Source organism: Rattus rattus, chromosome 2, assembly GCF_011064425.1.
Source record: "Rattus rattus isolate New Zealand chromosome 2, Rrattus_CSIRO_v1, whole genome shotgun sequence".
In the NCBI taxonomy this organism is placed as follows: domain Eukaryota; kingdom Metazoa; phylum Chordata; class Mammalia; order Rodentia; family Muridae; genus Rattus; species Rattus rattus.
The window spans coordinates 197,441,408-197,468,234 of NC_046155.1; the positions used below are offsets into that span (position 1 = coordinate 197,441,408).

Sequence of the window (26,827 nt, forward strand, 5' to 3'; positions counted from 1 at the left end):
ATACATCTCTGAATTTAGGCCTGCTCTGGGCTCTGCTTCAGTAGAAAAGTCTGGGAATTTTCAGGAGAGAGCTGTTAAATGTTATAAAACAGAGGGTGTAGAAGGAGAGATGGAGACAGATGTAGGACAAAGCAGAGGAGGAGAAAGGAAAAGAAGAAGGAGAAGAAGAAAAGACTATACTATCGCACTGAGATTTTTGTTGATTTACTTAATAAATCCAGTCTATCTATCCATGTTTTCTTCTACTAACATGATCACCCTCTTGTTTCACTCGTTGACTTCTTTATCAAGAGCTTTGAGTCTCCCATTAGAAACTTTTATCTTAACATGAGTTTTAAGAAGATTTCAGTGCTTTCAAAATTCCCCACTAAGTGCAGGTAATTACCTTCTAGCAAATAAGAGGGGTGAGAAATCAGTACAGGAATTGTAGTACTGTAGAGAAGTAGGGGGATAAATGCAGACTGAAGTGCCTTTGAAGTCAAAGAGAAGAGCTAGCGTGCAAGGTGAAGTCAGTATTGAAGGATTAATGGAAAAGATTGAACGAATGCAAGGAAGAATAAAAATAGACGAGTAATAAGCTTAAAAGACAAACATGGCATTCATTGCAAATATTTCAATTGAATTTATTCTGACATTCTACTTGGAAGTAGTTTTAAGTTAATAACACTGAACAATTTTACTCTTGTATACCAGCACAACTTGCTAAAAACAAAGGTACAATAAAAGAAGCCACTGTTCTCAACTTTCCAACAACATGCTGGGCTGTATGTCTGTGATTTCGTGGTTTGCACCTCTCATGCTGGTCCAGGGGCAGAAGTTTGGGACCACACTTTAGAAAGTTGATTTCTTGTGCTTATTTAAGCTAAAACTCCACTCTTCTCCTCCTCCTCCCCTTTCCCCGCCCCCTCACGACATTCTGTCCCCATCTGGCCTGGAGTTCATTAGGGTGAAGCTGGACGCACACTTCTGTCCATCCTTCTGCCTCTGTCTCCTGGGCGTTAGAATGATAGTGTTGTCAACCCAGGCTGGCTTAAGCCTTGCTCTCTCCCTGCTGCTTGGGATGCAGCGTGCTGACAGTCTTTCTCTCTAACGCAGGAAAGAGCAGTAAAACAGGAGTTCCACTTCTCAGTGAATTCTCTTGGGCTTCTTCAAAAAGAATGGTTGCAGCGTCTCATTGTGGTAGAGAGATGGCAGCTGCCTGTTGATGTGCTTATCTTTCAGCAGTATATTCTAGAATATGAGTGTTTTTACATGTGCACCTCTGTGACAATGTGACAGAAGGCAATGTTTACTTCAATTATTGCCTGTGGACTACTGCTGATGCAGACAGCATCACTGAATTCATTGTTAATGTTCTTGGTTTCCTGAAAGTGTTAGTAATATTCTGGATGAAACTTTAAGATTACAAGGAGGGAGAAGATTTCCTTGACAATTATAAGGTCCTAGGGTTCAACACAAAGGCAGGCAGGCAGAGATCTTACAGAGCTCTGGAGTACCAAGAACATAGGACCTCGCCATGAAGATAATATAGGTGTAGGGATATTAAACACAGAGAGGAGGACTCGGCAGTTAGACCGAGTCGACATCCTCTGACGTAAGAACCTTCATGAATAAATTTGTGTGTAGCATGTTCTTGGGATGAGTAGGACATTGACAAACAGAGAAGGCAGGGCCTAGAGCTACTGAGAGTAAGGAAGATGGGCGTCTCGGAAGAGGTGGTTAACATGTTCGCCTAGGCTCATAGTCCTCGTGCAAAAGCTCATGATCACCAACTAGAAGCCTCATGTCCTTTAGACAATGTGGTATTAACTCGTGACTGTCTCAAATTGCATTGCCAAAATGAAAGTGAGAGTAGCGTGGTGTTTAAAGAGAGATCTGATGCCATCTGCCTCTCTGACTGTATAATTTCCATGGGGGAAGTACCATCCAGACAGACAACTTAGATGACTATTTGTGAGAAAACTCCACAGTCCTTCATTTGTCTCAGTGGCATAGTATTTTTTTTTTTTGTATTTTATTTTTTTAACAGCAAAGCTTAGTCACATAGCACAAAATGAAAAAGAGACATCTTCAGAGATGTCTAAGTACCAAGTGACCATCTCACTGGAAGCAAGTGCTTTAGACCTAAGCACAGCACTGGTGCTTTGAGGACTTAATGGCCTCTTACAGGGTTTGTTCTGTGCTTTGCTCTTTCGAAGGTCAAAGAATGTTACTCCCCACTGCTGTACGAGGCCCAGCAACTGTCTGTCCCTTTGGAAGAACTGGAGACGCAAATCACATCCTTCTACGACTCACTCGGAAAAATCAATGAGATCCTAGCAGTTCTTGAGCACGAAGCACAATCTAGTGCTCTTTTTAAGCAGAAACACCAGGTAAGAAAATCCCTTTCAGGGATACCCTCATTTTAAAGTGTATTTAATATGGTTGGGGCATTTTTTCCTGGAGTAAAAGTTCAGATAGCATAAAAGGTACTTTCCCAGTATAGTAGGGTACTAGCAACTCAAACCAAAGTGTATGTCCTTTCCAGAGTAGACACCCTGCTCTGTGCTTGGTGGAAGGAATGGGGACTTGAGCCATTTGCGGGGTACAGTCAGGTTGGATACTTGGACTGGGCTGAGCTGGTCAAAACGAGGCTCTGGGTTGAGAAGGTCCCTGGGAGACAGGGGAAGGGGGAGCTTGGCAGAGAGGTGGGGTCATCAAAACTAAGTTACTCTGTCTGAAAGGGAAGCATGGAGGCTTCTTTCTTTGTACTGCTCGTTTGGAGAAAAATTCGGAATTGAGAACAATTGGGAAAGTTAGTCTGTTGTGAGCACCTGCCTCTGTGTCTTTGAACTGGCCAAGCCAGCTGATGGTGCTCAGCACTTTCCTAAGGCCTCTGCGTGCATGGAGACGGGGCCTTCCGAATACCAGCTGCAGGACTGGAATCTCTATGATGGTTCTCTAGGAGAGCCAGACCTGCTGTCCTGTCTCAGAACAAGAAGGGCTCCTGCAGTAGACGGGTCTCTGATGCTCCTCTACCAGGGGCTACTAAATTAGTTAACCCTGTATTTCCTCCCTGTATTTCCTCATGAAATCAGATTTCATGAATAAAATTCCAAAAGAGTTTAATGAAAGGTTTATTTCATTTGTATTTTTAGAAGAATAGAAAACACGTAAGTGTTCAAGTTTTCCATCTTTCTTTTAGGAGTTTACTCAGTGACACTCTGCACACATGACTTTGGACCTCACCTGTCAACTCATTAGCTTATAAAATGGTTAACTTCTTCTAAAAGCGCCCTCATTCCCATGCCTGGATTCCTTGTGTATATGCTTTTTAAATGTATAAACGAATTAGGAAATTATGCTCCATCTCAGTCACATATCTCTAGTGTATGTCCTATGATCTCTTTTCTTTGACCTTGGAAATAAGTTGGTTTGATTAACCATTATGGAAATACACTGGTGTGAATTTTTATACTTAGATTTAGAGAGAAGATTTGTGTGCTCAGAGTCCCCTAGTGAGAGGTACAGTGAGTTAACCTGTTTACTTGGTTTACTGTGAACAGGCCTGTCCCTTAGATGAGGGGGTAACTGTAGGAAACTTTTGCCACTACACTACACTACCCTACCCTACCCTACACTACTCTACCCTACAGTAATGAGATAAATTCATGGAAGGGACAGCTTCAGCTATTTGGATGAGCAGAGTGTCTGAAATGAGCTACGGGACATTCACAGTTTAGGTCTGATGTAGCAAATAGCAAAATCTTTATTAACTTCACTTGCATCATGTTAAGCCAACAGTGATCACACATAATTAGTAATATTCAATAATTCATAAAATTTTTATTATTATTATTATTATTATTATTATTATTATTATTATTGATAGCATACCCACCACCATTGTTAGAAAACTCTATTCTAATGACATTATTACACTGGATAAAAATTCATTTATTTTGAGGAATGGTAACGTACCCTATGCTCCTTCTTTTAGTCATGAAATGCATATATTATTGACACAAAATATTTTATAAAATATTTTCAATCTCTTCCTTTTGAACTTCTAGTTGTTCAAAGGGAAAAGGTATACTAAAATTCGGTTTTGTCAAAACAAATGCCTGTTTTAAAAATTTGCATCTAGGTGGCCAAAACGGCATACAAATGAACAGTTTGGATATTCTTTTCAAAACATTAAAAAATTCAGAACTGCAGGTGGTATGTATTCAAGACTCTTCTATCTCCAAGTGGACTAGACCACACCCACCCTATGTACTGCCATAATAGGTAGGTGCAAGGTAGAGAGGCAGAAAGAAGGATCCTGTCCATTACCACTACATCCCATTGGAAGGGTGTGCAAGAGTGAGCAGTCCCCTAGGCCTGTTCATCTCCTTCCTGCTTCGATTAGCTCTCACTAGGAAGGTGGGTAGCTTGGGAACTGTATTCATTCAAATCTAGCGGATAGAAGTGGAAAATCTGTGGCACTGGATTCACTAAAGGAGGTGTGTGCTGTGTTAAATTTACTTAGTGTAATTAAAGCCCAGTAACCACATTAGCTTCAATTGTTCTTTTGAAAAGCCACAGGCCTGCCTGTCAACCAGTTGGAGGAATGCAGAAGCTAGACACTTTTTATACTCTGCCATTTTCTTAATGTTAATAAGATGTGCATGAAACATAAAGTCTAAAACCTCACCATGACATTTAAATGCCTTGTATAAAAAGCATTGACTTCCGTGATTGCTTAAATCAAGTTCTTTTGAAATGAACTGTTTCTCTGTACTTTTGATTTCACTGGTTGTTCCTCAAAAGCCTAGGAACTGTAAATGCAGGTACTTATAATAGTACTTCCTTCCCACCCTCCCTCCCTGTCTCCCCCCTCCTTTCCTCTCTCCCTCTCTCCCTTCCTCTCATCTCCCTCCTCTTTCTTTCATTCTGGCATGTAACCAATACTACTGTGTCTTTCCTTCCCTTGTAGGAACTGTTAGCTTGTCAAGAGAGCTGCAAGAAGTCCTTGACACTCATTGAGAAGGGCAGCCAAAGTGTTCAGAAGCTCGTGACCTCGAGCCAGGCGTTAAAGCACTGGGATCACACAAAACTGCAGAAGCAGATAGCAGACGTCCATCATGCCTTCCAGGTAAGTTTTCCTCTCCTGGAGAACAGAGAATGAGGACAGACAAAGCACTCATGGCTCAAGCACCTCTCTCTCTGATACCTGACAACCATTTTATTACTTCCTTTCTAATGTTAATATTCAAAAACAGTTAATTATCCTTATAATGAGATTTCTTCCCTCCGAGTCCTTTCCAAACAAGTCATAATATCAATTATATCAAGTCATAATATCAATTAGCAGTGATATCATGACACCACCTGACCAAATGCTGCCTCAGTACTGAGAAAGCAGCTTCCTATAATGTTTTATACATACATATGATTATATGTTATGCTCTATACAAATATATTATATATCTATAATTATATAATTATTATATATAATATATTGCTCTTATATATTGTTATCTATATTCATGCAATACATTATATATTTTTATACTTATATAAATTATATATTACTATATATTATATTTTATATGTTTATACAGCATATAATTAAAAGATGTAAATATAATATATGTTGTATATATTATATGCTTATAATTACATATTTAGTGTATATAATATATAAAATGTTATGTGTAATATATAATAATATATAATTATATATAACATATATAAATGTACTACATATTAATATAGTAGAGATTCTAAATCCTACAAGTACTTGCATGACATTTCTGATATATTATTAGAAGTCATCCAGAGATGATTCACTTTTAGAGTATGCGGAATGATGTGCCTAGGTCACATGTAATCCCCACCTCACTTTATGAATGAAACTCTTGAGCTTTGTACTTTGAGCTCCTGGAGTGGATGCCGGGGTGCCATGAAGTGATTCTATTCTTTGCATGAAGAATATGATAAAGAAAACTGGAGATTGGAAGAAGCATGTGGAAGCCAACAGTCGTTTGATGAAGAAATTTGAGGAGTCTCGTGCAGAGTTGGAGAAGGTGCTCAGGGCTGCTCAGGAGGGCCTGGAAGAGAAGGGGGACCCTGAGGAACTCCTTGGGAAACACACGGTGAGTCTGCTCGGTGTGGTACAACTGACCCGTGTGTGGACAACCTATGTCAGCAGAATACAAAGACTATTCTGACCCAAAGTAGGAGAGTTGGAGGAGCTAGAAAGACATGAGCTTTAGGGGCATCAGACCCCAGACACAGCAGCAAAAGAATTTGCAAGAGAAACATCCTTGCTGGGTTATTCGAGAGTATCCTTGAGCTCCTGGGATAGCAGAGAATGCAGATGATTTGGGCTCTCAGACTGTAAGTCCTACCACCATGACACATTATAACATAGTATAGGGCCCATGTCACACACAGTTAAGTAAGGCTGAGAGGCCACCTTCATTCTTCTTCTGCTTGTTTAGACTGTGGATGAATAGTGTAGGGTGATGGACCGTGTGCTAAGAATATGGACTTTGATTATAGTTCCTGAGATTTCAGAGGTATTTGAATATGACCTGTACTGCCAAGGGGTACAGTTTTTTAGAGCCTGCCATGGTCTGTTGTCAAAGCATCTTTCCAACTAATTTTATAATTGTGAATGCTTTAGACATTTCTGCTCTGAATCACTTTGGGTTCAAAGTTTTGTGCACATGTATGGTTTTGTATGTGCAGTTGAGGATGTTTGAGACTATGTGTGTGTGTATACATGTTGCTTCTGTTTCTCATGCTATTGTAAGAAAATAGCAGCTAGCCGTGCTTGAAGAGAGAAAGGCATTTTCTTGTAGTTCTAGAGAACTGTAGTCTGAGCTTAGCCAGCCCTGATAGAAGGGTTCCCATGAGGATTTGTTCTAGCTTACAGATGACCACTTCCATGTTGTCATAGGTCAGGAAGAGACGTTGCCTGTAATTTTATGACTTAAGCTAAATCTAATAACCCCTGAGGCCATGGCTCCAAATCCAACCACTCTTTGAATTAGGGTGCTGACATTTAGCTCCATGGAGACACGTTTCATCTGCAGCACATGTGTTAGAATACACACCTAGTGTGGCATGACTAATAATGGCTATCATGACTGGACACAGGTTACAGACAAGGAAGGGAGTGAAGTAGATCCTGTGCTGCGAATCTTATTTTACCAAAGAAGACCCATATCACTGTGGAATCAAATGTGCAGAGTAACAATAAACTGTCGACACAATGACGTCTAACTCACAACCATGGATGGTCATAATTTGTTTCCCAAAGAAGGATAGGGTTGCCTAAGGCTTCGATGAAGGCAGCTGCTGGGTGCTCATCAGGATGTCTTCTAAGGCCGTTACACTGCACAGCATCTTAACTGTGCTCCCCTCTCTGATAGGAATTCTTCAGCCAGCTGGACCAGAGGGTCCTCAATGCTTTCCTAAAAGCCTGTGATGAGCTAACTGACATCCTCCCAGAACAGGAGCAGCAAGGCCTGCAGGAGGCTGTTCGAAAGCTGCACAAACAGTGGAAGGTGAGTGTGGAATTGTGGGACCATGAGAAATCCGCATCCTGGAATCCGTTCTGTAGTTCAGCGTTGGAAGTAAGAGAGGACTAGTTTAGGACATTTTGGTATCTCGATGGGGTACATACCTAGACAGGAGACCCACTGTTGTTTTCTGGATCTTTCCGTGGGTCCAGGACCTTCAGGGAGAAGCACCTTATCATTTGCTCCATTTGAAAATCGCCGTGGAGAAGGACAGATTCTCAGCTGCTGTGGAAGAGTGCAGAGCTGAGCTGGAGCGAGAGACCAAGCTGGCTCCCCAGGAAGGCAGCGAGAAAATCATCAAGGAGCACAGGGTATGTGCCACACCGTAGAAAGTGCATAACCACATAGAGGAATTTAAAGATATGACAGATACCACGGTGTGAGGGAAATGGTTGCGTTATGGATGTCGGTTCCCCTTATGGATCTGCCTTTGGTTTTTCTGTGAGAACATAGACATGTTTTGAGGCTTCTCACCAAGGTAGTGAAACTGTTTATCATGTCTTAGATTTTCTTCAGTGACAAGGGTCCTCACCATCTCTGTGAAAAGAGGCTACGGCTCCTAGAGGAACTGTGTGTGAAGCTCCCAGTCCGGGACCCAGTAAGGGACACATCTGGAGCCTGTCACACAGCTCTCAAAGAGCTCAAAGCTTCCATTGACAACACTTACATGATGCTCATGGATGACCCAGACAAGTGGACGGACTATGCTAGCAGGTACTGGGGTATCTCCAGAGAAGGCTACAGGCTATGTTAACTGTTTCTATCCGAGATTATTATAAAACAGGGAAAGGTGCACATGCTGTTTCAAGCAGTAAAAAAATTAGATTGCTTTAATCTTGCCCATACTTTGGTATAAATGTACTTCATTTTAAAAAAATCTATCTATCTATCTATCCATCTGTCTAAATTTTAAAAAATGGGTTTCTGTCCAAAGCAGGGTTTGTACTTCATTTCAAAATAACCCATCTGTCCTTGAGGTCAAATAATCCCATTCTTCTTGGTTTTCTCATACTTCTTCCTCATAGGAAGATGTCGGCCTCTGTTGGTTAATGCCACTCTAGTGAGACATAGGAAGTCAGACTTCAAGTGGTTCCTTCCCTCTCGGGCCCTGAGACACATCCTTGTCCTCAACTAAGCTCCCTTTAAGTTATGACTTCAGATACTAACACCCTTGCTTTGGGCTTCATGTTAAAGTTCCCAGAAAAGGCCACCCATGTGGTTGTCATTCAATCTACTTCCATGGATCCAAAATAGAAAATGTGTCTCATCATCCTGAGGCTTTGCCCCTCTTGTAATAAAATGCGTGTGTGGTTTCAGGTTTTCTGAGCTCTCCTCTTGGGTGTCTTCAAAGGAGTCATGGTTGAAGAACATCAAGGATCAGCCCATTGACACTGGCAACCACGATGAGGTTAAGCGTGTGGCAGATGTGAGTTCTGAGCTGGTCCTGGCTAGAGGAAAATTTCCAATAACTAAATATTCACACTGTAACTGGTTGGTTTGGTTGGTGGCTAGTTGGTTTGTGTCTGCACACATGTGCCTGTTCTATAAAAAATTTAGGTTTCTATGTTTCTTTAAAGACAACATCTCTTCCTATTCATGTGGTGAAGGGTAGGTTTTTTTCCATCTCTGGAGTTGCTGGTAGCTTAGAGATTTAAGCACTCTTAGTGATACCTCTAAAGCAGCTTTACCTCAGGGGGAATACTGGAGAAGGAGACAGCATGTATGATTGTATAATGCAACATAGATTTAAGAATTGCTACAGGAACAAAGATGTATGTTTCTATACAACACTGTTTTATCTAGCAACTTGATAACATGGAGGACGTAGAGAATTCCCTTACTGTTTTGTTGTCATTAGGCTGGACTGGATCAGTCCAGGTGCCTTAGAGGCTGCAAACCTAGCCAAGGGAACAGAGCTCCAGATCTGAATATTGTGTTTGTTCTGTGACTATCACACAGCAGCCCTCTCTCTTAGCCTTCACCTGGTATACCTACACTAGAGTGCAATTCTCCTTCAACATTTCTGATTCTTGAAAGTCACATGCCTACTATAAAAGAGCTCTGTCTTTCTGCTGCTGTCTTCTGGGTCCCTTTTTTCCCTGATACAGTCGCCCAAGGCACTAGTAGAGGACTCAATAACATTACTGCACATCAATAAATTGATGCACAGATCAATTTTGAAGCCAGTTGCTTCCTGTCTGCTACGTATTTTCTCTTGCCTTAGTCTAACCGTAGCTGGTATAGGTGGCAATCCCTGGCACTGTGCACTCTACTACTAGTAGACTTTGGAATCTTCCCACCATCATCGTAACTAGAGACCCATCCTTGCTAATGAGAGCTTGGCCTGCCTTGTGTATCTTTGATGGCTAGTGTTTTGTTAACTCAAGTTTTCTATATACAAGGAAATATTTATAAGCATTTAATCTAGCTCTGAAGGTGATTTTTGAAAAGTATGCATGGTGTTGGCTTTGCACATTAGGTACAGGCATTGAGAAGCCTTTCATTTTGGCACTTTCTCACCATGGATAGGAAGAGCACCATGAGCTATCTTGCTTTCCTCAGTTCATTGGGATAGAAGGGCTAGCTCACACTATCACAGTCACTTTACAAACCTTCTTGGGTTGAGATCTTTCCTGCTAGGAAGTTGCGATTTGTGATAACTTGTTCTTATTAAAAAGGGTCCTTTCATTCCAGGAGATGAGAAATGACATCACCAAGAAAGGAGAGATTCTCAGCTGGCTGAAATCCAGGCTTAAGCATTTGATTGATGTTTCTTCAGAGAATGAAGCCCAAAAGCGTGGAGATGAGCTGGCAGAACTCTCAAGCTCTTTCAAGGCTCTTGTGGCTTTACTGTCAGAGGTATGCCATTTACAGTGCTAAACAGCATTCTGGGGAAGAAAGCTGAGGGGCCATCTTTGTTTTGGTTGTAGCTTAGCAGGTAATTTTATAAAGAAACCATAGTTATTTATGTGACGATTGTTAGGAAAGATGGACAAGATGCTTGAGTTAAGGAAACTGCTCTCAGCTGGGTAGTTCAAGTTAAAGACCTATGTCTAAAGTCCAAAGATGGTCAGCCAAATGGCTTTTGACTCTTACTGAAAACATCATTATTTCATGATCACCTAAGGACACATTTCAAAATTTAGGGGAAAGGTCGAGAAGCCTGATATAATGATGCCTGCTTGTAATCCTAGCTGAGACAGGAGGCTAGGAAGTTCAGGGATAACATGGGCTGAATATCACAAGTTCAAGACTAGCCTAAGTGACATAGTAAGATACTATCTGGAAAGAAAGGAAGGAAGGAAGGAAGGAAGGAAGGAAGAAAGAAAGAAAGAAAGAAAGAAAGAAAGAAAGAAAGAAAGAAAGAAAGAAAGAAAGGAAAGAAAGACCCAGAGAGAGAGAGAGAGAGAGAGAGAGAGAGAGAGAGAGAGAGAGAGAAGGAGGAAGAGGAGGAGGAGGAGGAAGAGGAGGAGAAAGTCAAAAGGAAAGAAATATGCTTAGAAGTAAGAGAAGCCCAGCAATAGAGTTTAAACTTTATATATAATTTTCCATAGAATCTTAAGCTTTTTATTCAATGTCTCTAGGTCCCAATTTCTTTCCTTTTAAAGAATTTAAAACACATCAATAAGGGAGTAACAAAGACTAAATTCAGTAATTTAGGTAAAGAACTTGGAAGTGCACTGAGACAGAGAAGTCTTCATTAGCTGCTAATCAGTAATACTATCTCCTTCTAAGTTTAATATGTGTTTCAATGGAATGAGCTATATTCCATTATAGGATGCAGTATTTAATCGTTATGTCTGTTAGGGCTGCTTCATCTCACTTGGTGTCCAAGTAGGAAGCTTAATAAGGCAAGATGGAAGCAATCTAAAGGTCAAGTGTTTGTGAGAGGGAAGGTAGTATAGAACGATAAAGTAGTTTTGGAAGGACATTTTCAACAAATGTTCTGTCATTTTCTTCACGATTTCTCTCCCTTATTGGTTTTAAATAGTTTGGTTTCTACATTTTGTATGAGGTATTTTCCCAGCCAGATAGTACTTATGAGACTATAATCAAAGGACCTCAAGACATGAAGTATAAAATAGAAAGAACTTTATTATCGTACTTTTCCTATCAAGCTATGCACATTTTTCTCTTCTTAATTTTAGAATAGGTCTTTAATGGGGTGCAGAATACTGTCCAATGAAATGAATCTTTCAGTCCCTCCAAGTGGCTGTACCATCAAACAACAATTAAATAAGATTTAAAACTATGCAATGTCATAGAAATTAGATATATATGAATCTGGTTTTACCTGTTGAGACATAGTTTATGTATACATTTAAATATGTAATATCTCATCACCTCAAAGGGAGTGATTTCATTGAAGGCATAAACTGTGAAGTTATGAGTTCCTGAGATGTAATGTATGGCGTGACAAACAAAGCTATTTCTTATATTTGAAACTAAGACAAGAGACTCTGAGTCTCTCCCAAACACAAAATTTGCATGTGTGAAGTAACCGAAGGGCTAATGAGCTTAATTAGAGAAGTCATTTCTGAGAGTGGGTAAGCACACCGGCTGCTCTTGCAGAGGGCTGAGTTAAGTTCTGAGCACCCCTGTGGCAGCACACAACCATCTGTAACTCCAGCTCCCGGAAATCTAATGCCCTCTCTGGCCTCTGCAGGCATGAAGTATGCATGTAATGTGGAAATACATTCAGGCAAAACACTTATTCACATAAAATAAAAATGAATATATTAGAACTTGAAGCCACTTCACAATGTGTACTAAAGCACCTCACCATGTAACTTAGCTGCTTGCAATGTTAATTTGTCCATCTCAGCTCCATTTAAAAATACTCTACAAACTTCACTAAATAGCACATGATTTACTTGCTTTTCTTCTATAACAATTTAGGTTGAAAAGATGCTAAGCAACTTCGGAGAATGTGTTCAGTACAAAGAAATTGTGAAAAGTTCCCTTGAGGGGTTGATGTCGGGCTCCGAAGAAAGCAAGGATGAGGCTGAGACCATCCTTGACACAGAAAATCTGTTTGAGGCACAGCAGATGCTCCTGCGTCACCAGGTAGAGGCCTCTTTGTTCGCCATATGCACGATGCCTAGAGATGAAGAACAGGTTCTGACATGGGGGGATGGAGAAAAGGGGAAAGGAGAATGAACTGGTCTGATAGCTCAAAGTACTCGGCAATTCTGTGCTCTGCTCTCTCTGACAAACAGGACAAATTCCTAGACGCTTTAGTTTGAAAAACTGTAACTTGAAATGCCAGACGTTTCAGGCGAGTTTGCTTTTGCAAAAGGTTGCAACTAAAAAGGAAGGAATTATATGTATGTATGTATGTATGTATGTATGTGTGAATTGTATATATGTATGTATGTATGTATGTATGTATGCATGTGTGCATGTATAGATTTGTATCTATATAAGAATGTATGCATATATGAATATATGTATGTATAGTTGTGTGTATATGTACACATGTGTATGAATGTATAGGTATATATGTATGCAAATAAGTATGTCTGCATATTTGTATGTGTGTATGCACATATTTATAATCAGCCTTTTTTTGGTGATAGATTGAAAACAGGACCTTAACATTAAGCTCCAACTCTCTACTGACTGAACTACAATGCTAGTTCCCAATAATGAGCTATTTTAATTTAGTTGCTTTCTGACAGTCTGGTGGTATACATTAAAATATATGCACAAATGGAATATATTAATTATATATAAGTGTGCTTATATATGCTATACTTGCATATAAGTATATATATGAGTATATAAATTTGTATATATACAAATATATATATATATATAAACTATATCAACAGATTAACTATTCAAATATATACCCAGGATGAAGAATTCTTCATATTTGCACTTGTACATCACAGTTGATTAAAATGGAGTGGGACTTTTTAAAGATAGAAAACAATTACTTGAGGACCATCAAATCAATTGTTTACCAAAATATTTTTGAAGTGTTGCATATTTTAAATGTTCTTCAACATCACACACAATTGAAATATTAAAGCCAGGGCTGGAGAGATGGGTCAGTGGTTAAGAGCCCTGACTGCTCTTCCAGAGGTCTTGAGTTCAAATCCCAGCAACCACATGGTGGCTCACAACCATCTGTAATGGGATCTGATGCCCTCTTCTGGTGTGTCTGAAGACAGCTACACTGTACTTTATATAATAAATAAATAAATAAATATCTTTAAAAATACTAAAACCAAATTATTTACACCTTGACCATTCAGAACATAAGCTATGTTTAAGTAATACCCATCTTTGATTTATTCTCAGTTCCTGATATTAACGTTTAAACTGTTCAAGCCTATACCTTGTAAGGCTTTGCCTTCTACACCTCTGATAATAGCATGCTTATAACCCTGCATAGCTTCAAAAAGAATAAAATGTATAAGTCTGGTGGTGCTGGTACATGCATTTAATCCCAGTACTCAGGGAGCAGAGGCAAAGGCCAGCCTAGTTCTCAGAAAGTTTCAGAACAGCCAGGGCTACACAGAACAACAAAACCAAACAAGTTTACTAGTCATCTATTGAACAACTGCTTCCAGCAAAAGACAAAGACGATCTCAGCAAAGAAGAGAGACCTCCAGCAGCAGATGGAGCAAGCACAGCAGGGTGGGCAGGCAGGCCCAGGTCAAGAGGAGCTGCGGAAGCTGGAGAGCACCCTTACAGGCCTGGAGCAGAGCCGGGAGAGGCAGGAGCGTCGCATCCAGGTAGGGCTGTGCTAGCGGGAGCTAGCCCAGCTGTGCTAAGGCTGGATTGACTTCCTGTCTCCAGCAAGAGCCATGGCTCACCTCTGTTGCTGACGGTGACATTTTCTTAAGTACTTTACCTGGATTATTTTTTGTCATAGCAGAAGCTTCTGGAGATGGTGCTTGTAAGTAGTGTATTTTGCACACATAGACACGGATCTCAGTTGCTTTCCTCATTGCGCAACAAGAAGCAGTTTAAGGGTAGAAGGGCTTCTTCTGTTCAAGGGGATCCATTCCTTCATGGTGAGAGAGGCCTGGAAGCAGAGGGAGGGCTCACTGGTCACACCGAGTTTACAGTCAGGAAACAGAGTGAACAGGAAGTGGGGACTAGTTACCAAATCTCAAGGCCCGCCCCCCTAGTGTGCCACTTCCTCTAGCAGGGCTTCACCCCCTAAAGTTTACACAACCTTCCTAGTCTGTCCCATCATCTGTGGATCAAGTGTTAAGCATATGATCCAGTGGGAAACATTTCACCTTCAAATCACAACGATGCTTAAGAGTGATTCGTGGCTTTTCCCCATGTCACAGGCAGTTCAGTAGTGGAACTAAGATGTGATGAACATTTGTCTGAATCCATGAGCCTGCCCGTATTGCTTATGTCCAGGAAATACAGCAGCCACACCTAAGCCATCATGTTCTCTGGGTACTGTTGACCCACTGCCCTAAAAATGATCTTGAGTTTTTGCTACTTATTGCTCTTGCTCAGTTCTGTTCTTCTCTCTTGCTACTCCACCCTTCCTTGCCAATGATCGACAAGTCAGTTCCCTCTGGTCACTTAGCTACATGTTCTCACTGCATCTGTAGGAGCACACGACTTTACATCCCCTGGGGAACTCGGGAGTCATCTGAAGACCTAGACGTGGGAAGGGCGAGCTTTCAAAGACAGCAGGATCATCTTTGGTCTGTGTGGTTGTGTGATGTCACACAGGCTACAGGTAGCAGCTTAAGGAATCAATGAAGGAGAAGGCTGCAGTGTACTAGGATCCAGTCTGGTCATTTGCAATGTGGCATGATGTGTCGCTTATTTACTTTTAATTTAGGTCAGCTTGAGGAAGTGGGAGCGGTTTGAGACAAACAAGGAGACGGTGGTCAGATATCTTTTCCAGACAGGTTCCAGCCATGAGCGCTTCCTGAGCTTCAGCAGTTTGGAAAGCCTGTCATCAGAGCTGGAGCAGACAAAGGTATGCAACTGATTAGATCAGTGCACATTGCATCAGTTCTTGCTGTTCATTGACGGCCCACTCTTGTCAGCACACTGTGGAACAAGGGTGTAAGAGGGACTTACACCTTAAGAACAAGATTTTCACAAAAGTGGGAAAGGGTCAGTTCCTGAACAAGGGTGTGTATAAACTGTTGGATCTCTGGAGGTACTGATATTCAGGGCTCAGTCTAGTAAAAGCAGTTTGGAGGTGGAGGGCAGACAGACGATCCGGGAAGGGGGAGCACTATCAGACGTGAAAGACTTAGACGTGATGCTTTAATACTGTAGTGGGAGATAGAGGGACAGGAACTTAGAAAGCTGGCCCTTGGTGCCAGTGATGAAACCAAAAATGTTACACTCCTGGCAACATGGAACTGGGCCATCAGAGAGTTCTTAAGAAGGCCACAAGGCCAGAGCTGTGCCTTGGGACAGTGAATGTCTAAGCAGATACAGACATCAGAAAGGATGAAAGTGTGCGGTGCTGGGAGAGTTAGAAAGTGCTTTCAGTGCCATGAAAGTGCTATGTCCTAATAGACAATGTCACCCAGGCATGCGGAATCAGCACCTCTGCCTCCTTTGACCGCCTTGCTAACTCCGCACGGTTCTTACATCCTTAGTTTACCCAACAGCCCTTGGGTGGTTGTGGTAAGGGACACTGGCTTCTTCTGAGTGTGGGTATGGGATATGTTCACATGGCAAGGCCAAGTTAGATTTCACAGCAGACATGGCCTGGCATGGACGTGAATGTTCAGAGAGGCCGAAGGTTGCTTGGCTAAGGAAGAGCAGACCCTGGTTTTACCTAAAGTGCTCCCTGGTGAGAGCCAGTTCTTTCCTAATGTGTCCATGGCCGTTCATATACCGTATTCTCTGGGCTTGGCGGTGAACCCCATTCTGGTTTTGTTTAATTTTGTTTTTACTAACCCCCTCCATTCTTTGAAGGCCTCTGCATTGCAAGTTTCTGTGGGTAGTTCAGGTAAAACACTATATATACTATATGTATGTATATAATATATATATATATACTATATGTATATAGTTATGAATATATAGCATATATATGTGTATATAGGTACAGCAACACTAATTGACACTTCTTATTGCATTTGTGGAATTTGAGGAATTAATAACACTGAGATTCATGGTCTTTAAAAATGGGTCGACAACACCTGGCAGCGCACAGGCAGTCGTGAGAGCTTCAGTGCTATGACATCAGCGAGCATCACACTTCAGGTTACTGTACATCTCTGCGCCATGAGGAAGCTCTGCCTAGCTTTATCGAGTCACAGGTGGTTTCCCTGTCACAGTAGTGATGCTCACCTGACACTGTTAAGTCTTTGAAACAGGAAGTTATTCTGGTGAAATTTCACCTTTCATGGTTTTTATAATTATTTTCAAATTGATCCTTGGAAGTACAGTCTTATATGGAATTGCAGAATAATTGGGAGAGATGTTTTGAGTGACAAGTTGCCTTTTATAAATATTTACAAAGCAGTTCTGGGCTGGCTCTTCAAAAAGAGGGAACCTGATGAACATTTAAGGCTCTTGTCAGATTTTCTTGCATGAGAAGAAATAAGACGTTAATTTTTTTCTCTCAAGGCACCAACATTTAACTCTTCTAATTTAATATTCAACATTATTTACCTGACAAAAGCATCTAGTAGCATCTAGAACATTGGAGAGCCTCATACAAATTGAAATTTTTGAATTAAAATACATCAGAGTTGCTGAAAAGCAGTAGGTGGAATAAATCAGTTTTTTTTTTGTCTGTGTGCAAGCTGTAAAAGTGATAAGCAGTACCCGCTAGTGTAACACACTTAAAAATTAATCTGCTGGTGGGTGCTGAGTCCTCGACCAGGAAAATGGGATACGAACATTTCACACTCACACAAGAGAGTCCGAAAACTCATCCACCAAAGTGGGCAAATGAGTGGTCCACAATTGTAGCACAGGCTTGACTCTTAAAGCACAGTTTTGCTAGAACTGGGGTATGGCTCAGTTGGAAGAGTGTGCACCCAGCACACAGGAAGCCCTGGGCTGGAGTCCTCCGTGGGTAAAGCTAGTATTGTAGTGCATGCCGACATACTCAGTGCTCAGGAGGCAGAGGCAGGAGGATGTGTTCAATGTCAGATAGGGACCTGGTTGGCTTACATGAGCTTCTGCCTCATATATATATGTCTCATATATATATATAAAAAAAATATATATATATATATATATATGGTGTAGTCATAAAATAAGATTGTGCAGCATTAAGGACAGATTATATTATTCCTAAGGAACAAATAACTTCTTCCTACAGAGAAAAATATATAAGAAAATCCCCAGTGTGTTAGACAAGCTACCCCTCTATTAGGTAAACAAATGTATTGGTTGGCCCACAGATCTACTGTCCCTATGTTTAAAGGATCAAGAACTGATATTTTGTGAACTGACTGGTAGAAAACGAACATATTCTGAGATAAATTAATGACTCTCAGAATCTCAGCACTCAGAGCTCAGAAGATAAGCCCAAATGAGGAAAGTGTGGAAAACATATTCTACAAAACCAGTGGAAATGTTTGAAGCAAGCCATCTAAGTTAGCCTGCAAGCCTGCAGAATGTGAGTCTGTCTTAGCATTAAGAGCAGTGTATGGGCGTACCTTGGCCGATCTCTGGAATATGCTGTTGACCCTCAGTGCACCGTCCAAGAGTGTAAAATGCTTACCTAACAGTTCCGCCATCTTTGTTTTGTTGTTCTGTTTTGTTTTTCCCTAGGAGTTTTCTAAGAGGACGGAAAGTATTGCCACCCAGGCTGAGAACCTTGTCAAGGAAGCCGCCGAGATGCCACTGGGGCCCAGGAATAAGCGCCTGCTTCAGCAGCAGGCCAAGTCAATCAAGGAGCAGGTCAAAACCCTAGAAGACACACTAGAAGAAGAGTATGTGCTTCACAACTTCTAAACTTTCCTCTCTGGGATACAATCCCAATAGTGTCTCCTGTGTCTTCTATTCCAGTCTTTTGGAAATCTCAACTTGCCATCTGTGTGTTTCAAACTGTCTCAAGGAAGCAACTCAATTCAAAAGACAAGTGTCCTCAGTCCAGGGACTGGTATCCATAATAACAAAAGGATATGAGGGATTTGGTGTTTGCATCTTGAAATAGGATATTCGTCACTAAGCCATATCTATTCATTTCTGTGGCCTTCACATAACACAGAGGCAGTCTAAAAACTAACCTGCAACTTTTCCCCTTTTTTCGTATTTCATTATACTGCCACCGGGTAGAAGTGGGGTTTTCTGACAGCGTAGATCTAGGTCTAAGCACACACTATGTGTAGTACATGTTTCAGAGTCAAAGCTTGTATGTGCCCAGTGCCTCCGTATTCAAACTACCACGGATGCGTATAACTCTTCCAGAAATTACCTGCAAAACTCTACCTTGCTTTTAAACATTAATATTGATCTGAAAAGAAGAAATACTATCTTGGGTCCCTGGAGATATCCTTCTATAGAGTTTAAAGAAGACAGGATTTTGATATCATAGTCAATATTCTTTAAAATAATATTACAACATTTTTTATGTAGCGACACATTGAAATAGTCTATGACTCTCAAGTAATAGGACTGCACTTGCAAGAGGGGTTTCCGGATGTGAAAACTATTTTTAGTACTCTTGGGGCCTTGCATTGAACATTTTGTATTTGCCTAAACTTTAAATCTTGATCAACATTTTATTTGCAGTCAATTCTGACTTTAAACTCTGACAACCTTATATTTGATATCCATTACCAAACTATGTCAACAGCAAATCTGAGACTATATCAGAAAGCAGGCTGCTAATAAATGGATTGGAACATCCATTTGAAGCTAAATCTTATGTAAAAAAAAAAAGTCGAACTATAAGATAGATAGCATTTGCCTTTCTTACACTGCTAAGTGCATTAGATAAACACAGGGTACAAATTTGAGTCTGTGACACTACTGAATTTGACAATCAAATTGATGTCATTATTTATTCTTGGCATCAAGTGCCTTTTATAATCAGGTATACCTTCCCTTCATCCAAGGACATCAGTTAGCTTAGTGCTGAATTGACTTGTATAGTTTCTTCCTGAACCGAAAGCCATGTTTACTGGGTTATGTATCCAGAGCTAAACCCCTATTGATTAGAGTCAGCATGCAGAGACCCAGTGTTGTCTGCAGAAGGTTAGGGAGCTCACAAACAAGAGTTTACAAAAGTCTTTTGGAATCGGGTGATCTTTGAATATCGGAGATCGTTGTAGGCTATAAACCAAAGGCTTTGCAGAGCAGTTGAGAGCAGGTGCTGCCCTGTGGCCTGCGATCAGACCACGGCTCTACCTGGATTCACAAACATGTGCTTTACCAAAGGATTTTAGTGTCAAGTGTTCCATCAGCGCCCCTCCTTGAAAGCAAAGGCAATCGATCAAACTACCAAACCCCAAAAGCCATTCTGGGACAGTTCCCTATTCTAAGTTCTGAGGATGGCTGCTCCTATGCAGAGCTGGACCGCGCTGGCCCACACCCTTTGCAGCCAGCACAATTGCAGTCAGCGTGCACGCTGCCACATGGCACTCGCACTGCCTTCCCCGAAGCCCGTCCCCAGAAGAGACAGGGAGGCTGGGGTCAGAAAGACAAGTCATCTTGAGTGTGTAGACTTTCCTGTGCAAATATTTCGTGCTTTGAAGGAATCAAATATCCTCAAACCCTTTCACAGAGTGATGTGTAGGGGGGAAAAATGTCTTGCTGTTCTTTATGGAGATACCGCATTTTAACTTAATTTGGTTAATTTTAGTATTAAAACCATGGAAATGGTGAAAACCAAGTGGGATCATTTTGGCAGTAATTTTGAGACCCTGTCCAACTGGATAACAGAGAAAGAAAATGAACTCACTTCCTTGGAAACGTCAGCCTCTGCCATGGACATGCAGATCAACCAAATCAAGGTGACCTGCGCCCACGTTCCATTAATCTCTCTTCCTTTAAGAACATCTTTCTTATATATGTATCACCAAAAGCTCTCTGATCCCAGGACAAATCTTCCGTTCTTCTGTGGCTCTTTTAAGTTAAACTCACGCCAAGTTAAGAGGTCGTGATGGATGACAGTTTATAAATCAAATCATGTATTAGTACGGTCTGACTTACAGATCCAAAGTCAATATTATGTGCAATATCATTAAACTATTTTTATGGTTGCATTCAGTATTCTTTTCCTTGATTTTGGTTTGATGCCCATGCAGTGCACTGTTTATACATTTATATATCATGAAATGTATACATTATCTACCACTGTTCTTTTTTACAACCATTACAAATGTCAGACTCAAATATTAGCTGTGTTAGCCAGGCATGGTGGCACATGTCTCTAATCCCAGAAATCACAAGGGAAAGGGTGGGAAGACGGCCACAAGTTCAAGCCCAGCCTGATCTACATAGTGAGTCCCAGGCCCTGCTGGGATACATAGTGAGATTCTGTTGCAAAAGAAACAGACAAACAAAATAAAAAAAAAAAAACCCACCTCCATCTTCTAAAACTGCATTAATGGAACTTACCCTTACTCACCACAGGGGGGAGGTAGAGAATTTTTCTTTCCCTTCCCCTTCCCTTCCCTTCCCCTTCCCTTCCCTTCCCTTCCCTCCCCTCCCCTCCCCCCTCCCCTCCCCTCCCCTTCCTTCCTTCCTTCCTTCCTTCCTTCCTTCCTTCCTTCCTTCCTCCCTGCCTCTCTTTTTCCTATACAGAAAGCTGTTAGACCTGATTGGTTGCTGTATTCTTTTCATTTATGATCTTCCTGCCTGGACAGAGTCTTTCTGATGCATGAGCTTTCCAGCTGATGGAAGAACTAGGTATATGGGTTACCACTGACCATTCTAGTAGAGCAGTGAAAAAGTATGGGCTGAAAGAATTGTGATTGGAGTGATCATCCTTCTCTTAATACAAACATACACACTCATACATATACACACACACTCACAGACCCACACATACATTAACACACATATACACACTCACACACATTCACACACTCACAGATACACACACACACACATTCTCTCTCTCTCTCTCTCTCTCTCTCTCTCTTGCACGCACACACACTTTAAGAATTTTCTACATGTGTACAATGCATTTTGATCATATCTGCCAGATACTCTCCCTTCTTTTTTTTTTAATGTATTTATTTAATGTATGTGAGTACACTGTAGCTGTCCTCAGACACACCAGAAGAGGGCATCAGATCCCATTACAGATGGTTGTGAGCTACCATGTGATTGCTGGGAATTGAACTCAGGACCTCTGGAAGAGCAGTCAGTGCTCTTAACCACTGAGCCATCTCTCCAGCCCGATACTCTCCCTTCTAAGTCCTTCCAGACCCCCATCATGATCTCCTCTCAACTTTATCAATCTATTTAAATATACACTCTCTGGTTTATACAATTTCACACCACACAGGTTCAGATTCAGCCACTTCCTTCTGCTGTTCTTTTCATTAGTTTTTGAAGTGGGAAACCCTTTGCCATTGTGTTCTATTAAGAGTAAAATAAATGCCAAGTCGAGGACACATTTTACACTGACTCAGACCATGTGCAGGGAGGGAGGGGGACAGGTCGTCCCGCCGACTACTGCTCTTCCTCATCCTGTGCAATGGGAGGGAGATCCATAGGATGTGGCAAACATGGCCTGCTGTCTTCTGTCCTGTCCAGGAACGCAGCTGCCAAGCCTAAAATAAAATTCATGAAGTATTTTAATAAAAACCTCTCACTTAATCATCTTCACTAAATTCTAAGGAAAAGAAAATTTCCTTAGGATTCCACCACTTGTAGATCATTCGGTCTTAAAGCTTCTCCTTTCGGGACTAAACCAACATTTTAGGACTTATTTTATTCATTCAGTAATTCATTTACTGTAATATTTAGTCTTATCATAGCACTTCTGAGCTGTAAAATTGATTAAATGCCGTCCCATTCCTCAGAAAAGTTAGAAATATTTAATACATTTTGACACGTCCAAAATAGCACTTCAAAATGATCTGAAATATATTAAATAGATGTAAATAGCAAAAAAAAAAAAAAGGATATGTATCAGCAGAAGCAACAATGGAGTGGAGTCCAACAGCCTTCGCTCTAGAAGATTCACATTCTAATTCCAAACACTGCTCAGAAAGGTTAAAAATACATTTTCAACATCCCTCTTCACTTTAAATCAAGCTTACAGCAATAATTAACGGGGCATTGGCATATCTGCAAAGACAAACTGAGCTGCCATCATTGTATGTCTTTCCAAGTCAATGCTGACAAACAGTCACCCCACAGCCCTAGGCTCACCTTCCACTCTTCTCCAATGGGATATTATTCTATTTACCACAATCTCAGGATCAAACTTGATGGCTGTGGTCATGAGTCAGTGGATGACATGGGTGCATCTGAGAACGCATCATTTCGTTCTTAGTTAAGGTTCTTCCTGTTACGGGCTGCAATTATGCAGACAATTTATGAACACATATTAAATAATATACATTCTGAACCCATGAGCATTTTGTTTTCAGAACAGTTTGATAAGGACAGGAAGAGGAGCAGAGACTCTATGATCAGATAGCCAATACCTAGCTGGTGTTCTGTCATAGCCAGGCATGTGAAAAAAAGATTTTGAAAAGGTTACGCCAAGTGGGCTTGAAGGTGACATGAGCTCTTTCCAGTTGTCTCATCTTGACAGAGAGGACGTATTTGTCCTACGCCAACAGCGTCTTCCACTTACTTGCGTCTGAAACTTGATATAATACCTTTACATAATTCTGTTTGACTTGCACGATTCCTTGGAGGAATGACTTTCGTTTACTCCATCTATGGGACCCCACCCACCCAACACTGCTGCTCACACAGCCTCGGTAACTCTCGGTTCTTTTCCTGCATTGGCTACTACTATATAAATTATCTTTTCTTTCCCAAATTAGATGGATGATAGGTACACATTATTTTTCTATAGACTACCTAGCCAGCGAAGAAAGCAATGAGTTCCCAGGCTCTATGAGAATTGGTCAGATATTAAAATTCTTAGACTAGGTGTATCTGTTTCCCCATGATTGGCTGAGTATGTTCAGGAGTCGTATAGTGGAAAACCGCTGGCCTAAGGATCAAATGATAAATCGTCAAAGGCTGTTTTCACGGGTGAGGGCAAAAGAGTTTAGTGAATGCAGCATAAGTACCCTATTGCCCTTGGAAAAGATAAATACATGCAAGCATTATTATTTCTGTGAGTTCCTGAAACACGCCACTTCCATACATCCACTGAGATAGTTGATTGATAAACACCATACTTGTCTGTCTTCAGAGTCACCGTAAGAGCCTAGCCACAGCTTCTTGCTTACTTCATCACAAGAAGTAGCTCTTTCTCTATCCTCGCCATCCAGCCAACACAACTACCATTGCTAGGCACATTTTGTGTGTTTCTATGCATCTCTTCTCTCCGAATGAGGTCAGGAAGTGAGCGGTGTCTGTTCGCAGCTGCTTGCTCCGCACCTGAGCATGTTTAGACATCAGTGAAGCAACCTGCTCCCATAGTGTCTGCTGTAGGTTCTGTGCACTGTGGAGGCCAGCCTGTTAAGTCCACACTGACTTGCTTCTTTTTCTTGTTTTAACTATCAGATCACAATTCAAGAAATAGAAGGGAAGATCGAGAGTGTTGTAGGGCTGGAAGAGGCAGCTCAGTCCTTTGCCCAGTTCATTACCACGGGAGAGTCTGCTCGCATCAAAGCCAAGTTGACACAGATAAGAAGATACTGGGAGGAACTCCAAGAGCATGCACGAGGCCTGGAAGGAGTAATCCTGGGCCAGCTATCACAACAGCAAAAGTTTGAAGAGAATCTGAGAAAGGTAAGAGCTGGTCCAAGTAAACTTAAGTTACATATTTAGTATTCTATAGAAGTGCAGTGAACATTCCAGAAAGGGAGAAATAAAGACCACATGCGAATAACCCAACAAATGGTTACTAAGTATAAAATGATTTATATGGGACCTTTGGAAAGAGATATACAAATGTCATTATACATTGAATTACGGTTAAGTCTTAACACTTCTTTCAAATAGGATGCGTTGATTTTTAGATTCCATAGATGCATGATTTTAGAGTGGGATAAAATCATACCCAACAGATAGATTGCTGTCTTCTCAATAATTTCCTCTCCCTCGTTATGTATCTTAAATTATTTTTATGTCCCACCCTTTTTTTTTAGATCCAGCAATCTTTGTCTGAATTTGCAGAGAGGCTGGCTGAACCGATTAAAATATGTTCCTCAGCTGCAGAGACATACAAAGTTCTCCAAGAGCATATGGTGAGAGTGTACTGCTGTACTTTTTCATATTTATCCACTCAAAAATTTGGTTACTCCTACTTGAAAGGAAAACAGTAAATATTTCGAGAGTTAAAGTTGGAAATATTTTATGTTAGTTGGGGAATTAAATGGTTCAAATATAGTCATTTGTTGTTACAAGATGCCCAAGTATTCAAATATATATACATATATATATATATATAATAGTTTATATTAACTGGGATGAGGAAAACTATTTACTGGACTGGGGAGATGAGTGAGTAATTGAGTCAGTAAGGATCTGTTGGAACCCAAGCACCCACAGAAAATCAGGGCGGAGGCAGAGACAGGAACGCAGGGGCAAGCTGGCCAACTAGACTACAGAACGGCCAGTCTGTGTCCAGAAGAGAGCTTGCCTCAATCAGCCAAGTGAAGAATGATTGAGAAAGACAGGCAGCCTCAAATTTGAGTTTCCACATTTATACACACATGTAACTACACATACAAACACGCACTTGCATGCCACAAACACATACCCACTCCACACAACCAGAGATACATTTTGTATACATGGGCATATATATTATATATACATTTCTCTTCTCATCAGAATATATGATGTTTTCAGATTAGCTCTAAATGAATCCCTTTCCCCTTCACCACCATAAATGTGAAGGAAAGTACAGTGTACAGATCATATTTTACACGCGAACAGCCATGTTTAAATGTCCTTCCTAACAGGTTTCTGAGGGCTGGCTCTTTTGACCAGGCTACTTCACTCCTCCTTATTGTTGGTCTTCAGCAAGGCAGCCAACAGCCTTGGGAGCTTATAGAGAAAGGCACAAGCATAGAGAATCATGCACAGAGGCACGAACAGGAAACATGTCAGCTCCTATGCAAAACAACACACACTGCCCCTACTCTGTGAGCGTAAACGCGCGCGCGCACACACACACACACACACACACACACACGTCTCTAGTATAGAAGAGGGGGGCTGGGAGTGGAGAACAAATGATTAACTGCACATCTGGAGAGAGAAATGCTATCTGGGCTGCTTGACTATGTTCACCACGGAAGCTTCTCTGTTATTTATTCATTTTAATATAAAAGAGAGGAAGTAGGAAAATCCAATTTGATTATCCTAACATTCAGATAATGTTGAAACATGGGAAAAGACAGCATTCTGATTTTTTTAATATTTAGATTTTAGAACAAAACATTTGGACGCAAGTCATTCTTCCGTCTTGAGTTTCTGATACGGTTAAAGAAAGGAAATAAATTGAAAATCTGTTGGGATTTTTAGGAGGATTAATTTTTAAAGATTTAATTTTTATTATTAATTATTAACTATATGTATATGGGTATAGGCACATCAGTGCTATGTCAGTGGAGGCCAGGGTGGGCATCAGAGTCCCTGTGAGCTGCCCAGTGGTGGGTGCTTTAGAAGGCCACGGCAGGGTCTTAGCTGCTGAGCCATCTCTAGCCACGAAGATGAAATCCACACATGTAACACAGACCACACGGCACCTGCTCTGTTCTGTTTCTTTATCACCAGCACCAGTGTCTTCATCACCCCTGGCACCAAAACCCTCGGCTATGAATCTGTATATTTCTGCAGATATAATAGCACCTTAAATGTGGCTTCATAAGGGAAAACTGGGATCTTAAAGTTTCATATAGTCAGCGTATAATGAATAGTAATTTTCACAAATTATATGACTGAGGTTGTTCAAATATATAGTCTCATGTGCCCCCCGACCCAGTGTGTTATGTGTTAGACACAATTTTGCCCTGAACATAGTTGTCATGACTTTTCTAAAATAAATAAATAATACATAATACATAATAAATAAATAAGAACTTGTTACCAGGAGTGATATGGAGGTCAGAGGGTTACCTACAGAAATCAGTTGTCTCCTGTACCATGTGGGTCAAGGTTATCAAAGTCAGTTGTCATGCTTGGTGGCAAGCACGTCTACCCAGTAGGCT

General features: G+C 40.9%; 2 protein-coding genes across 2 annotated transcripts in view; both read left to right on the forward strand.

Annotated features, from left to right (window-relative positions):
• LOC116892879 (nesprin-1-like) overlaps window positions 1-18,501 on the forward strand; it is a 182,503-nt gene extending 164,002 nt beyond the window's left edge. The window contains exons 21-32 of the mRNA XM_032894789.1: window positions 2,199-2,372; window positions 4,958-5,116; window positions 5,955-6,119; window positions 7,404-7,538; window positions 7,706-7,864; window positions 8,059-8,267; window positions 8,871-8,979; window positions 10,248-10,412; window positions 12,453-12,620; window positions 14,135-14,299; window positions 15,379-15,519; window positions 18,294-18,501. Coding sequence (XP_032750680.1) covers window positions 2,199-2,372; window positions 4,958-5,116; window positions 5,955-6,119; window positions 7,404-7,538; window positions 7,706-7,864; window positions 8,059-8,267; window positions 8,871-8,979; window positions 10,248-10,412; window positions 12,453-12,620; window positions 14,135-14,299; window positions 15,379-15,519; window positions 18,294-18,476 — 1,932 coding nt within the window. The 3' untranslated portion in view covers window positions 18,477-18,501. The remainder of the gene's footprint in view (window positions 1-2,198; window positions 2,373-4,957; window positions 5,117-5,954; window positions 6,120-7,403; window positions 7,539-7,705; window positions 7,865-8,058; window positions 8,268-8,870; window positions 8,980-10,247; window positions 10,413-12,452; window positions 12,621-14,134; window positions 14,300-15,378; window positions 15,520-18,293) is intronic.
• A 1,814-nt stretch (window positions 18,502-20,315) lies between these two features.
• LOC116892878 (nesprin-1) overlaps window positions 20,316-26,827 on the forward strand; it is a 103,620-nt gene continuing 97,108 nt past the window's right edge. The window contains exons 1-3 of the mRNA XM_032894788.1: window positions 20,316-20,479; window positions 24,171-24,398; window positions 24,758-24,856. Coding sequence (XP_032750679.1) covers window positions 20,339-20,479; window positions 24,171-24,398; window positions 24,758-24,856 — 468 coding nt within the window. The 5' untranslated portion in view covers window positions 20,316-20,338. The remainder of the gene's footprint in view (window positions 20,480-24,170; window positions 24,399-24,757; window positions 24,857-26,827) is intronic.